Genomic DNA, 14,201 nt, shown 5'->3' with positions numbered 1-14,201 from the left:
CCACGCGCTGGTCTCCCGCCTGACACGCGTTCCAAACGCCTCACCAACCCACGCCCCGGTCTCCCGCCCGACCTGCGTTCCAAACGCCTCACCAACCCACGCTCCGGTCTCCCGCCCGACCCGCACTCCAGTCTTCCCCACGACCCGTGCTTGTATCTCCCGCCTGACCCTCGTTCCAAACGCCTTTTCGGACCTGTGTGTGAGCAGTGAGGCGAGGCGAAGGATAAAAGGAGCAGCGAGGCCCGACCAGAGCATCGGACCTGTGTGTGAGCGGTGAGGTGAGGCGGAGGATAAAAGGAGCAGCAAGGCCCAACCAGAGTATCGGACCTGTGTGTGAGCAGTGAGGCGAGGTGGAGGATAAAAGGAGCAGCGAGGCCCGACCAGAGCATCGGACCTGTGTGCGAGCGGTGAGGCGAGGCAGAGGATAAAAGGAGCAGCGAGGCCCGACCAGCGCATCGGACCTGTGTGCGAGCGGTGAGGCGAGGCGGAGGATAAAAGGAGCAGCAAGGCCCAACCAGAGTATCGGACCTGTGTGTGAGCAGTGAGGCGAGGTGGAGGATAAAAGGAGCAGCGAGGCCCGACCAGAGCATCGGACCTGTGTGCGAGCGGTGAGGCGAGGCGGAGGATAAAAGGAGCAGCGAGGCCCGACCAGCGCATCGGACCTGTGTGCGAGCGGTGAGGCGAGGCGGAGGATAAAAGGAGCAGCGAGGCCCGACCAGAGCATCGGACCTGTGTGTGAGCGGTGAGGCGAGGCGGAGGATAAAAGGAACAGCGAGGCCCGACCAGAGCATCGGACCTGTGTGTGAGCGGTGAGGCAAAGCGGAGGATAAAAGGAGCAGTGAGGCTTACCAATTCAACAGCAGGGGAAGAGAGGTAAAAAGTAATCAAAGTGTGACGTCACCAGGAAGCAGGTAAGTGATTGGTTGGTGAGTATTTCACTTTTTTTAAACTTTAACTCTGTGGTTTATAGTTTCTAAGGTCTCTCTGGTGTAGCGGGGACTGTTGGTAAACCAGTTAACTGTAGTGTAGTTAGTGGGATTGATTGATTTAATTTAAATTCAATTAAAGGGTAAGTCATAGCAGGACAGCCCGGCCACATGATATGCTCCTCCTGCGATATGTGGGAACTCAGGGACACTTCCTGTGTCCCTGACAACTACATGTGCAGGAAGTGCATCCAGCTGCAGCTACTGACAGACCGCATTGCGGCACTGGAGCTGCGATTGGATGCATACTGGAGCGTTCACGATGCTCAGAACATCGTGAATAGCACGTTTACGGAGTTGGACACACCGCAGGTAGATGTTGGACAAGAAAAAAGGGAACTGGTGACCAACAGGCAGAGTACTAGGCGCAGGCAGGTAGTGCAGGGGTCCCCTGTGGTCATCCCCCTCTCCAACAGATACACCACTTTGAGTACTGTTGGGGGGGGTGGCTTATCAGAGGAAGGCAGCAGCAGCCAACTTCCTGGTACCAGGGGTGGCTCTGCTGCACAGAATGGGAGGAAAAAGAGGGGTAGAGCTATAGCAATGGGGGATTCAATTGTAAGGGGAATAGATAGGCGTTTCTGCGGCTGCAAACGAGACTCCAGGATGGTATGTTGCCTCCCTGGTGCAAGGGTCAAGGATGTCTCCGAGCGGCTGCAGAACATCTTGGAAGGGGAGAGTGAACAGCCAGTTGTCGTGGTGCATGTAGGCACCAACGATATAGGTAAAAAGCAGGATGAGGTCCTAAAAGCGGAATATAGGGAGTTAGGAGATAAATTAAAAAACAGGACCTCAAAGGTAGTAATCTCAGGATTGCTACCAGTGCCACGTGCTAGTCAGAGTAGAAACAGAAGGATACTTCAGGTGAATACGTGGCTAGAGGAATGGTGCCAGGGGGAGAGATTCAAGTTCCTGGGACATTGGAACCGGTTCTGGGGGAGGTGTGACCAGTTCAAACCGGACGGTTTGCACCTGGGCAGGGCTGGAACCGATGTCCTAGGGGGAGTGTTTACTAGTGCTGTGGGGGAGGGTTTAAACTAAAATGGCAGGGGGTTGGGAACCTGAGCAGGGAGACAGAGGAAAGGGAAACAAGGATAAAAGCAAAAGATAGGAAGGAGAAAAACAAAAGTGGCAGTCAGAGAAATCAATGGTTTAAATCAAACGTGGCCACAGTAAATAATAATTCTAATAGGTCTAAGAGCATTAAAAAAACAAGCTTGAAGGCTTTGTGTCTTAATGCGAGGAGCATTTGTAATAAGGTGGATGAATTGGCTGCGCAAATAGAGGTAAACGAATATGATTTGGTTGGGATTACGGAAACGTGGCTCAAGGATGGCCAAGACTGGGAACTCAACATTCAGGGGTATTCGATATTCAGGAAAGATAGGCAAAAAGAAAAAGGAGGTGGGGTAGCATTACTGGTTAAAGAAGGGATTAACACAATTGTAATTGAAATGAAGGATATTAGCTCTGATGATGTGGAATCTGTATGGGTAGAATTGAGGAATACTAAGGGGAAAAAATCGTTAGTGGGAGTGGTATATAGACCTCCAAACAGTAAGGCGGAGGTTGGGGATGGCATTAAAAGGGAAATTAAAGAAGTGTGCAATAAGGGCACAGCAGTCATCATGGGTGACTTTAATCTGCATATAGATTGGGCCAACCAAATTAGTAACAATACTGTGGAGGAGGAATTCCTGGAGTGTTTACGGGATGGTTTCCTGGACCAATATGTCGAGGAACCAACCAGAGATCAGGCCATCTTAGACTGGGTATTATGTAATGAGAAAGGATTAATTAGCAATCTTGTTGTATGAGGCCCCTTGGGTCGGAGCGATTATAATATGATCGAATTCTTCATTAAGATGGAGAATGAAGTAGTTGACTCAGAGACTAGGGTCCTCAATTTAAATAAAGGAAACTACGATGGTCTGAGGAGCGAGTTGGGTAGGATTGATTGGGGAATGTCACTCAAAGGGTTGACGGTGGATAGGCAATGGCAAACATTCAAAGACCGAATGGATAAGCTACAGAATTTGTTCATCCCAGTTTGGCATAAAAATAAAACAAAAAAGGTGACTCAACCGTGGCTAACAAGGGAAATTAGGGATAGCATAAGATCCAAGGAGAGAACATATAAATTGGCCAGAAAAAGCAATAATCCTGAGGATTGGGAGCAGTTTAGGATTCAACAAAGGAGGACAAAGGGATTAATTAAGAAAGGGAAAATAGAATATGAGAGTAAGCTTTCAGGGAACATAAAAACTGACTGTGAAAGCTTTTATAGATATGTGAAGAGAAAAAGATTGGTGAAGTCAAGCGTAGCTCCCTTGCAGTCAGAATCAGGGGAATTTATAATGGGGAACAAAGAAATGGCTGGCCAATTAAATACATATTTTGGTTCTGTCTTAGAAAGGTGGACACAAATAACTTCCCAGAGATGCCGGGGAACATAGGGTCTGATGAAAGGGTGGAACTGAAAGAAATCAGTATTTGTAGGGAAATGGTGTTAGGAAAATTGATGGGACTCAAGGCTGATAAATCCCCAGGGCCCGATAATCTACATCCCAGGGTACTTAAGGAAGTGGCCCTAGAAATAATAGATGCATTGCTGGTCATCTTCCAGAACTCGATAGACTCTGGAACAGTACCCATGGATTGGAGGGTAGCTAATGTTACCCCACTATTCAAAAAAGGTGGTAGAGAAAATGCGGGGAATTATAGACCGGTAAGCCTGACATCGGTAGTGGGGAAAATGCTAGAGTCTATTATAAAAGATGTAATAGCAGAGCACTTGGAAAGCAGTGACAGGATCGGACAAAGTCAACATGGATTTACAAAAGGTAAATCATGCTTGACTAATCTACTGGAATTTTTTGAGGATGTAACTGGTGAAATAGATAAGGGAGAACCAGTGGATGTGGTATATTTGGACTTTCAGAAGGCTTTCGATAAGGTCCCACATAAGAGATTAGCGTGCAAAATTAAGGCACATGGGATTGGGGGCAAGGTATTGATTTGGATAGAGAACTGGTTGGCGGACAGAAAGCAAAGAGTTAGAATAAACGGGTCATTTTCCGAGTGGCAGGCAGTGACTAGTGGGGTACCGCAAGGATCGGTCCTAGGACCCCAGCTGTTCACAATATATATTAATGATCTGGACGAGGGAATTGGATGTAATATCTCCAAATTTGCAGACGACACAAAGCTGGGTGGGAGGGTATGCTGTGAGGAGGATGTCGTGAAACTCCAGTACGATTTGGACAGGTTGGGTGATTGGGCAGAAACATGGCAAATACACTATAATGTGGATAAATGTGAGGTTATCCACTTTGGTGGCAAAAACAGGAAGGCAGATTATTATTTGAATGGCAATAGATTGGGAGAAGGGAAAGTGCAAAGAGACCTGGGTGTTCTTGTGCACCAGTCACTGTAGGTAAGCATGCAGGTGCAGCAGGCGGTTAAGAAGGCAAATGGTATGTTGGCCTTCGTAGAAAGAGGGTTCAAGTACAGGAACAAGGATGTCTTGCTGCAGTTATACAGGGCCTTGGTGAGACCGCACCTTGAATATTGTGTGCAGTTTTGGTCGCCTTACCTGAGGAAGGACGTTCTTGCCATGGAAGGAGTGCAGTGAAGATTCACCAGGCTGATACCTGGGATGGCAGGAATGACGTATGAGGAGAGATTGGGTCGATTGGGCTTATAGTCACTGGAGTTTAGAAGATTGAGAGGGGATCTCATTGAAACCTATAAAATTCTGTCAGGACTGGACAGACTAGATGCAGGAAGGATGTTTCTGATGGCCGGGGAGTCCAGAACCAGGGGTCATAGTCTAAGGATAAGGGGTAAGCCATTTAGGACTGAAATGAGGAGGAATTTCTTCACCCAGAGAGTGGTGAACCTGTGGAATTCTCTGCCACAGAGGGCGGTGGAGGTCAGTTCATTAAATATATTCAAGAAAGCATTGGATATATTTCTTAAGGCAAAATGGATCAAGGGATATGGGGAGAAGGCAGGGACAGGGTACTGAATTTGGATGATCAGCCATGATCTCATTGAATGGCGGAGCAGGCTCGAAGGGCCGAATGGCCTACTCCTGCTCCTATCTTCTATGTTTCTATGCCTCACCAACCCACGCTCCGGTCTCCCGCCCGACCCGCATTCCAAACGCCTCACCAACCCACGCTCCGGTCTCCCGCCCGACCCGCATTCCAAACGCCTCACCAACCCACGCTGCGGTCTCCTGCCCGACCCGCGTTTCGAACACCTCACCAACCCACGCTCCGGTCTCCCGCCTGACCCGCGTTCCAAACACCTCACCAACCCACGCTCCGGTCTCCCGCCCGACCCGCATTCCAAACGCCTCACCAACCCACGCTCCGGTCTCCTGCCCGACCCGCATTCCAAACGCCTCACCAACCCACGCTCCGGTCTCCTGCCCGACCCGCGTTTCGAACACCTCACCAACCCACGCTCCGGTCTCCCGCCCGACCCGCGTTCCAAACACCTCACCAACCCACGCTCCGGTCTCCCGCCTGATCCACGTTTCGAACACCTCACCAACCCACGCTCCGGTCTCCCGCCTGATCCACGTTTCGAACACCTCACCAACCCACGCTCCGGTCTCCCGCCTGATCCACGTTTCGAACACCTCACCAACCCACGCTCCGGTCTCCCGCCTGATCCACGTTTCGAACACCTCACCAACCCACGCTCCAGTCTCCTGCCCGACCCGCATTCCAAACGCCTCACCAACCCACGCTCCGGTCTCCCTCCTGATCCGCGTTTCGAACGCCTCACCAACCCACGCTCCGGTCTCCCGCCCGACCCGCGTTTCGAACGCCTCACCAACCCACGCTCCGGTCTCCCGCCCGACCCGGGTTTCGAACACCTCACCAACCCACGCTCCGGTCTCCCGCCTGACACGTGCCTCTATTTCCCGTCTGACCCACACTTCCATCTCCCCACCAACCCATGCTCTGGTCTTCCCGATGACCCGTGCTCCAAACTCCACCCCCCAACCTCACTCCGAGCTCCCCACCAACCCATGCTCTGGTCTCCTCCACAACCCACGCTCCAATCTCCCCCACCCCCGACCCGCGATCTGATCTCCACCCCTCACCCCCCAACTGGCATTCCGATTTCACCCCCCCGCCCGACCCGCGATCCAATCTCCACGCCCCACCTCCAACTGGCGCGCCGATCTCCCCCGTCCCCCACCCCCGACAGCGCTCCGATTTCCCCCGGACCCACAATCTTTCCCTCCCTCCTCTCTGTTCCCGGTCTCCGGCTTTCCAGCGAGGCCTTCCCACCCAACAGTCAGCCAGCCTCTCAATCTGGCTGGCTGCCGGCCGGGAAACGGAGAAAAAAAATTCAAATGAGGTCTCGTCATTAAGTTCAGCAGGACCGCCGGGTTACCCGCATTTCCAGCTTGCCTGACTCCCACCAGCCCACGCAAATATCAGGGTCATTCTGTCCTGTATGAAACAGCAGCACATTTACTAATTGAACACTTTCAGTATATCTTTTCCCTACAGTCGCTTGAATCAGCTTAACCAAGTGATTATCTGTTGGTATGAACAGAACATTAATATTAATACAGGAGTAATTGAGAGTCACTTACCCAGTGTGGGGTCATATTCCCAGATGAACCTCTTGGTCAGAAACCTGACTACAATAGCTGTAAAGATTAAAAAAAATGAATTAATGCCTATTAAACGCCAATTGTGCTACAAATAGGAAACAGTGCAACCTTCAACTCAATCACAAGATAAATATGGATGAAAAGGACCATGTGACCTACAGTCCCCGCAATACAGCATCCAATTGCCTTTTAAATGATTGCAGGGCTTTTTGCTCCACTATCCTACATGAAAGTTCATTCCATGTATTGATTACACTTTCTTTGAAGGCTTCTTCATTATTTAGGGTAAATTGCTTCTCAAATGCACCACTAACCTAGCCTACCTCCCTCTAAATCAGCTTGAGTGGCAGATCTGGCCCTTAACCTGTTAAATCTGTCGCCGTCCCTGAACAGGCTGGGAAATGGAATTGGGGCAGGAACGCACAACTTCAGTCATCTCAAACCGCCCAGAATGAAATTACCAGCCTCAGCGGCGTAGTGAGAAACACCATCTTATTTAAATTTGCAGATTCTTGGTGACAGAATAACAATGCACACAACGTCAAATAAAGAATACCGGGAATTATATTCATCTTTTAAAAGAATTATGGGAGAGTGTCTGTTGATCTCTTTCATTCACGACTCACTAAAAATAATTGTAAGGATATGCAGCTTTAAAACATGTCATTCTTGCGCTATTTTATTAGCAGGCCGGTTATTTACAGGGAAATGCAGGCATTCTCCACCCCCAGTCCACTGTTTCTATAAAAGGAGCACCTGTGACACAGCATAGCTCTGTTAATACTATACTCATTAGTACATCACTTGTTCACCTGCAGCTTACGGTAGGATGTTTGTTCAAACACTGAGTTCAGCGGTTTATTTTCTGAATAGCATTCCTTGAAAACTCTGTGGCTTATGAGTTTTTGAAAGAATGTAAGATGCTACCATCCTGACCACAGTTAAACATAAACAATTTTTTGGCAAAATGCAAAACAAATGAGCAGCAGCACATTCACGAACAGGAAACAGCTAATTAGCTAATGTATTGCAACAACAGTTCTTCATTGCTCTGATAGTAACGATAGTAACACAGTAACTCTTTGAGCAGGACGAGACCACTGGTCCATCTTGCCAACCCTTCCAACAGTTTCCTTCCTGGGATTCGAGATCCAATGGGGGTGATTTTCACTCAGAAGTCGGGAAGGAGGCGGGACTACAACTTTTGGGGTTGTAGTCCCGCCTCCATCGAGATGTGGCCAATCCACGCAATTTTAACTTGATTGACCTTGTTGAGCCCACCCAGATGAAATATCAGCGTTTCACAGCTGTTTGAAGCTGTCAAACACTGACAGTCTTACTTCTAACCTGAGTCCTTCTACACAGACTCAGTTAGAAATCTCTCCGGCACAGAAAGTTGCAGGCTGTCACTTTTGACAGTTCGCAGCCGTTCCGCTTTCTGTGCCAGTTAGATGATGGACTCCCGAAACCTAGAGGAAGGAAGGCTAAAACGGTAAGTACAGGTAATATAAACTTCTTTACACACTTTAGACACACCAAACACACTTACCTTTGCACTCATGCGCCCATCACTCACCTGAACACCGACATCTCAACCTCTCCAAGTCCTTCAACCCGACGGCCCGACTCCTCTAACTTGGCGTGGTTTGGAGCTGTCGGGAATCCCACACTTCAAGCTTTAAAATAGGGATTGGGCTAAAAACTGCTTGTTAACTACCTGTTAACAGGCAGTTAATTGTCACTAATCCCTTCCCGCCTCGGGTAGGCGGGTCCCAGTGCGGTGCGGGTACCTGCCTCCTTTGAAATTTACATGGAGGCGGGTTTGGGGTGGGATGGTGTCGGGACCCCCGAATTCGGGACTTTAACCCCCCGCACGCCTCCAATCCCGACTCCACGGGTCAGTTAAGATCGAGGCCAATGTCTCCGAATCCCATTTACTAATGGGAATTCACCAAGTGTTTTACACAGGAACAGGAGTAGGACATTTGGCCTCTCGAGCCTGTTCTACCACTCAGTTAGTTCATGGCTGATCTGTACCACAACTCCATTGACCTGCCTTTGCTCCATCTCCCTTGATACGCTTATCTAACAAAAATCTATCGATTGCCATCTTGAAAATTTGAATTGACCCAGCATCCACAGCCTTTTGGGGGAGCAAGTTCCAAATTTTCACTAATCTTTGTGTGAAAAAGTGCTTCCTGATTTAAATGGCGTTGTTAAGATTATTCCTTCCTGTTCTGGGTTCCCCTCCCCCATCAGAAGAAATACATTCTCTGTTTCTATCCTATTGAATCCCTTTATTATTTTAAACAACTCAATTAGATCACAATTCAAACTTCTAAACTCGACTGAATGCAAGCCAAGTATATGCGACGTGTCCTCATAATTTAACCCTTTAACCTTGGTATCATTCTGGTGAATCTGCGCTGTACCCTTTCTAAGGCCAGTATAGCTTTCTTGAGGTTCAGTGTCCATAACTGAACACAGTTCTCCAGAAAGGATCTGGCCAAGGCTCTGTACAACTGAAGCATCACTTTTTCACTTTTGAATTCCAACCCCTTGAGATAAAGGCCAACATTCCATCAGCTTTTTTAATTACTTTTTGTACCTGTGCACTAGCTTTTAGTGGTTTGTGCACATGAACACCTAAAAACCTTTGCTGCTCCAAAGCTCCAAATCTCTCATCATGAAGAAAATATTCCTATTTGTCTTTTTCAGATCCAAAAGTGAATAATCTCAAACTATCCCACATTGAGCTCCATCTGTCATAGTCTTGCCCACTCACTTAGTCTGTCTCTGTCCCTTTGTAACTTCCTGCTCCCATCCACACAACTTACCATGTATCTCACTTAGTGTCATCTGCAAACTTAGATATACAACTCTCCATTGCTTCATCCTCAATAATTCACTTGGTTTCAGAGCAGCAGAGATACTAACTGCAGCGCTGAGTTGATCAGAAGGAATAATGGGGGTATCCAGGATGCAAAGGATCAAGAATTATATAAGATGGCCTGCACCAGAAACAACGTTTTTACAGAAGATCCAGGAAAGATGGCTACAATGATTTGGGTGCATTTCAAGAATGGAAACAGGTAGAATACCTTTCATGGCCCTGCACACAGCGGTACATGGAACAAGAAGCCAAGGAAGACCAAGAAAGCACTGGATAGACAATGGGAAGAGTGACTTGTCACAGGAAGGGATAGATTTCATTGAAGCAGTTCAGAACTGATAAGAGGGGAATGCATTCATTCAGCCCCATCATCGTTGCTAAGCTGACGAATGGGAATTTAGTAGTAGTAGTATTCCTTCATCCAAGCTGTTATATATACAGATCCGAGGAACACCACCTGTCGCATACCGCCAATCCACCAATTACCACAAGTTTAACTCCAAGTCAGCGTGCTCTCGTTTTTGCTAGTAATCTCTTGTGCGGAACCTTATCAAATGCCTTCTAGAAGTCCATATAGACAATATCTATAGACACTCCACTGTATACCATGCTAGTGAACTCCTCAAAAAATTCAACTAGGTTAGTCAGATATTAACTACCCTTCACAAATCCATGTTGACTCTCTTTGTTCAGCCCATACTTGTCCATGTTCTCAGTCACTCTGAGCTGCATATTAACTCGGAGGCAGGGAGGGAGCTGGGGGTGGGGGGGGGGGTTGCAGGGTGTTGGACTGATGTTGGGAAACCCAGAAGAGTGGGTCTCCCTCATGTCCTGCTGATTTTAACGGCAGGACCTGATTAGCATTTTTTGTCTCCGTTTCCTGGCCGCAGCCAGCCAGATTGAGAAGCCTTCGGCACCAGGCCACAGCCGGGGAGTGGAGAGGTGGGAGGCATCAGTGAAGCCGGGGCGGGGGAGGCGGAGAAGATCGGAGTCCGGAGGCCACATCGGGGAGGACAGAGCAGGGGTTGATTGGAGTCCGGAGGCCACAAGGAAGACTGGAGACCAGAGCAGGGGGGAGATAGGAAGCCTCGTGGAGGAGATCGGAGGGGCCGGAGGGGTGTCCAATCTGGAGAGGCGGGGTGGGGGGGGGGGAAGAGGTGGGTGAAGCAGGTAAGCTGGATCCAGCAGGTAAGTGGGAAGGCACTTACCTCCTGGATCCAGTAGTCCTCACCACCCTTTAGCTGCCGGGTTTCCTGAGGCCCGGGAAACCCAGCCGACAAGAGTTAAATTTAAAATGGAGGATAAATATGAGTCACACCTATGTACTTATTAAGGATAACATAATGGCAGTAGAAAAAAGTGGTGCAGCTATCAGCAAAACAGAAATAGAATCCATGTGGATAGAGATAAAAGATAATAAAGGATCAATCACAATAATAGGCATAGTCTGCAGACCACCTGATCGTGGAAGGGAGGTGGAGGAAGAAATATGCAAACAAATTAGGGAAATTAGTAAAAAAATACAATAATCATCATGGGGGATTTCAACTACCCCAATACTGATTGGACAGAAGAGGTAAAGGGGATAAGGGAATGGAGTTCCTACAATGTGTACAGGACTCCTTTATAACCCAATATGTGAAAATTCTAACAAGGGAGGATTCGCTATTGGATCTAGTAATGGTGAATGAACCAGAGCAGATAAGAGAAGTTAAAGTAGGGGAACATCTAGGCAATAGTGACCATAATATAATATGCTTTAAAATAATAATTGAGAAGGACATAAGTATGACAAAGACCAGGGTAACAGATTGGAGAAAAGCTAATTTTGAGGGGCTGAGAATAGAACTTGGGAAAATAAAATGGTCAACAATATTGGCAAACAATGACATAGAACAGCAATGGGAAACATTTAAAGCGGTGTTCAATAGAGTCCAGGAAAAATATATTCTGCTAAAAAACAAGAACAAGCTAAACGCTAATGAGACACCATGGATGAATAAAGCCATAAGGGAAAAACTGAGGGTAAGGAACGAGGCATACATTAAGTACATGGACAGCAGGGGAGAGCATAATGGAAAATATGAAGAGATTAGGAAAGTCAAAAAAACAATTAGGAAGGCCAAGAGGAACTATGAAATTAAATTATCAAGAAACATAAAACAAAATAGTAAAATATTTTGCAGGCACATCAATAAAAAAAGGAAGGTCACGATGGGAATAGGGCCACTAAGGGATGGACAGGATAATACCACAGGCAGTGATAGAGAGATGGCCGAAATATGAAATAATTAATTTGTCTCAGTGCAGGAAACTCTTGTTTAAACAGCACCTAAATATCCGGAATTCTCTATTAACCGGCAAAATTCATACTCCAAAAACAACACCTCAATAACTGGAAATGTTGCAGAGTCCGAGTCTCCCGCGGTGGCCGAGTTAGTCAGTGGGGGTAGTTCTCCAAACTGCCACTACTCGGCTTCTTGGTGCTGTCAGAAGTCCGAATACCTCAATAACAGGAGTCTGACTCTCCTGCGCTGCCGGTAGAACCCAATTACAGGAAACTTTGGTTTATCCGGAGGTTGTATGCCCGGAAACCTCGATCTAACGGCAGAAATCAGCAACCGTTTTGTTAGGTTTTTTTTCCTCCCCTAGCATTTTTCTTCCCCTAGCATTTTTTTAAACAGTCAGGCTGTGGAAAGCGTCTCTGTAGCTTAGCAACAGCTTCAGAGACACTTCCAAGGTACGGGCCGAGTGTTTACAAGCTGTTGCTAAGCAACAGTGTTTGTTGTCAGATACGGAGATGAAAACCTCCGTATCCTTCAACATTAGCGCTGGTCTATCCGGAAGTTTTGATCTAACGGCACCAGCTCGGTCCCGTCGGTGCCGGATATCGCGAAGTTTCCTGTATTGTACACTGCACATTTCTTGATTTTTTTATTTTTGTTTGTTAAAAATAGCCTCGGTAGATAACCCTCTCCGTCATCTGGAATTTTTAATCAACCAGCACCATCCCGGTCCCGTTGGTGCCGGATACCAAAGAGTTTCCTGTATTTACCAGGGAGATAGAACAGGTGGACATGACATTGGATCATGAGATTAGTAATGAAATAACTGCATTTAAAATAAAAAATGGAAATATATTAAATAAACTAATCAAACTCAGAGGAAAAAGCCCCTGGTCCGGATGGATTACATCTGCGCATTTTAAAAGAATCTAGGGAAGAGATAGCAAAGGCATTACTACACATATTTAATAATTCATTAGAAAAAGTTGTAGTGCCAGAAGACTGGCAGATAGCTAACGTAATACCTATATTTAAGAAGGGAGATGGAACATGTTCAGGGAACTATAGGCCAGTCAGCTTAACATCGGTGGTAGGAAAAATAATGGAATCCCTACTAAAGGAGAAAATAGAAGAACATCTAGAAGCCAAAAATATAATAATGAATAGTCAGCGTGGATTTCAAAAGGGAAAGTCTTGCTTGACCAACCTCATTGAATTTTCTGAAGAGGTAACAGAGAGAATAAACAAGGGTTTTCTAGATTTTCAAAAGGCATTCGATAAGGTACCACATAATAGACTAATGAATAAGGTCAGAGAACGCAGAGTCAGGGGACAAGTAGCAGAATGGATTGCTGGCTGGCTTCAAGACAGAAAGCAGAGAGTAGGGGTAAAGGGTAGCTATTCACAGTGGCAGAAAGCGGGTAGTGGTGTTCCACTGCTGGGATCACTGTTGTTCACAATTTATATTAACGATTTAGACTTTGGAATCAAAAACACAATTTCTAAATTTGCGGATGACACCAAATTGGAGGGGGGGGGATAGTCAATACTGAGGAGGACTGCAACAAATTACAAGAGGACATTAATAAACTTGCAGAATGGGCATATAATTGGCAAATGAAATTCAACACAGATAAGTGTGAGGTATTACATTTTGGTAGGAAGAATAGGGAGGTCACTTATCACTTGGAGGGTGCGAGTCTAGGTGGGGTAGAGGAACAAAAGGATCTAGGGCAGCACGGTGGCACAGTGGTTAGCACTGTTGCCTCACAGCGCCAGAGACCCGGGTTCGAATCCGGCCTCAGGCGACTGTCTGTGTGGAGTTTGCACATTCTCCCCGTGTTTGCGTGGGTTTTCTCCGGGTGCTCCGGTTTCCTCCCACAGTCCAAAGATGTGCAGGGTAGGTTGTTTGGCTATGATAAACTGACCCTTAGTGTTAGGGGATTAAATACGTGGGGTTACAGGGATAGGGTGGGAAATGTGTTGGTGTAGGGGTTACGGGGATCGGGTGGGATATGTGTCGGTGCAGGCTCGATGGGCCAAAGTGGCCTCTATCTGCACTGTGGGGTTTCTGTGATTCTGTGATTGTGAGGAGTATAAATACACAAATCACTAAAAGTAGCGACACAGGTTAACAAGGCCATAAAAAAAGCAAACCAGGCACTAGGATTTATTTCTAGAGGGATAGAATTGAAAAGTAGTGAAGTTATGCTAAACTTGTATCGAACCTTGGTTAGACCACACTTTTGAGTACTTCGCATAATTCTTGTCGCCATATTAGAAAAAGGATATAGAGGCACTGGAAAGGGTGCAGAGAAGGGTTACAAGGATGATACCAGAAATGCGAGGGTATACATATCAGGAAAGGATGAACAGGCTGGGTCTCATTTTTC

General features: G+C 47.0%; 1 protein-coding gene across 5 annotated transcripts in view; it reads right to left on the bottom strand.

Moving 5' to 3' along the window:
• rerg (RAS-like, estrogen-regulated, growth inhibitor) overlaps positions 1–14,201 on the bottom strand; it is a 135,617-nt gene that overhangs the window by 18,170 nt on the left and 103,246 nt on the right. For all 5 annotated transcript variants that reach the window (XM_086010117.1, XM_086010118.1, XM_086010116.1 and 2 more), the window contains exon 3: positions 6,610–6,666. In XM_086010117.1, coding sequence (XP_085866243.1) covers positions 6,610–6,666 — 57 coding nt within the window. The remainder of the gene's footprint in view (positions 1–6,609; positions 6,667–14,201) is intronic.

Source organism: Somniosus microcephalus, chromosome 17, assembly GCF_052327205.1.
Source record: "Somniosus microcephalus isolate GS21.2 chromosome 17, FLI_Smic_1.0, whole genome shotgun sequence".
Taxonomy (NCBI): domain Eukaryota; kingdom Metazoa; phylum Chordata; class Chondrichthyes; order Squaliformes; family Somniosidae; genus Somniosus; species Somniosus microcephalus.
Note: the sequence above shows the minus strand (reverse complement) of the source record. Positions and strands in the feature narration are given on the sequence as shown.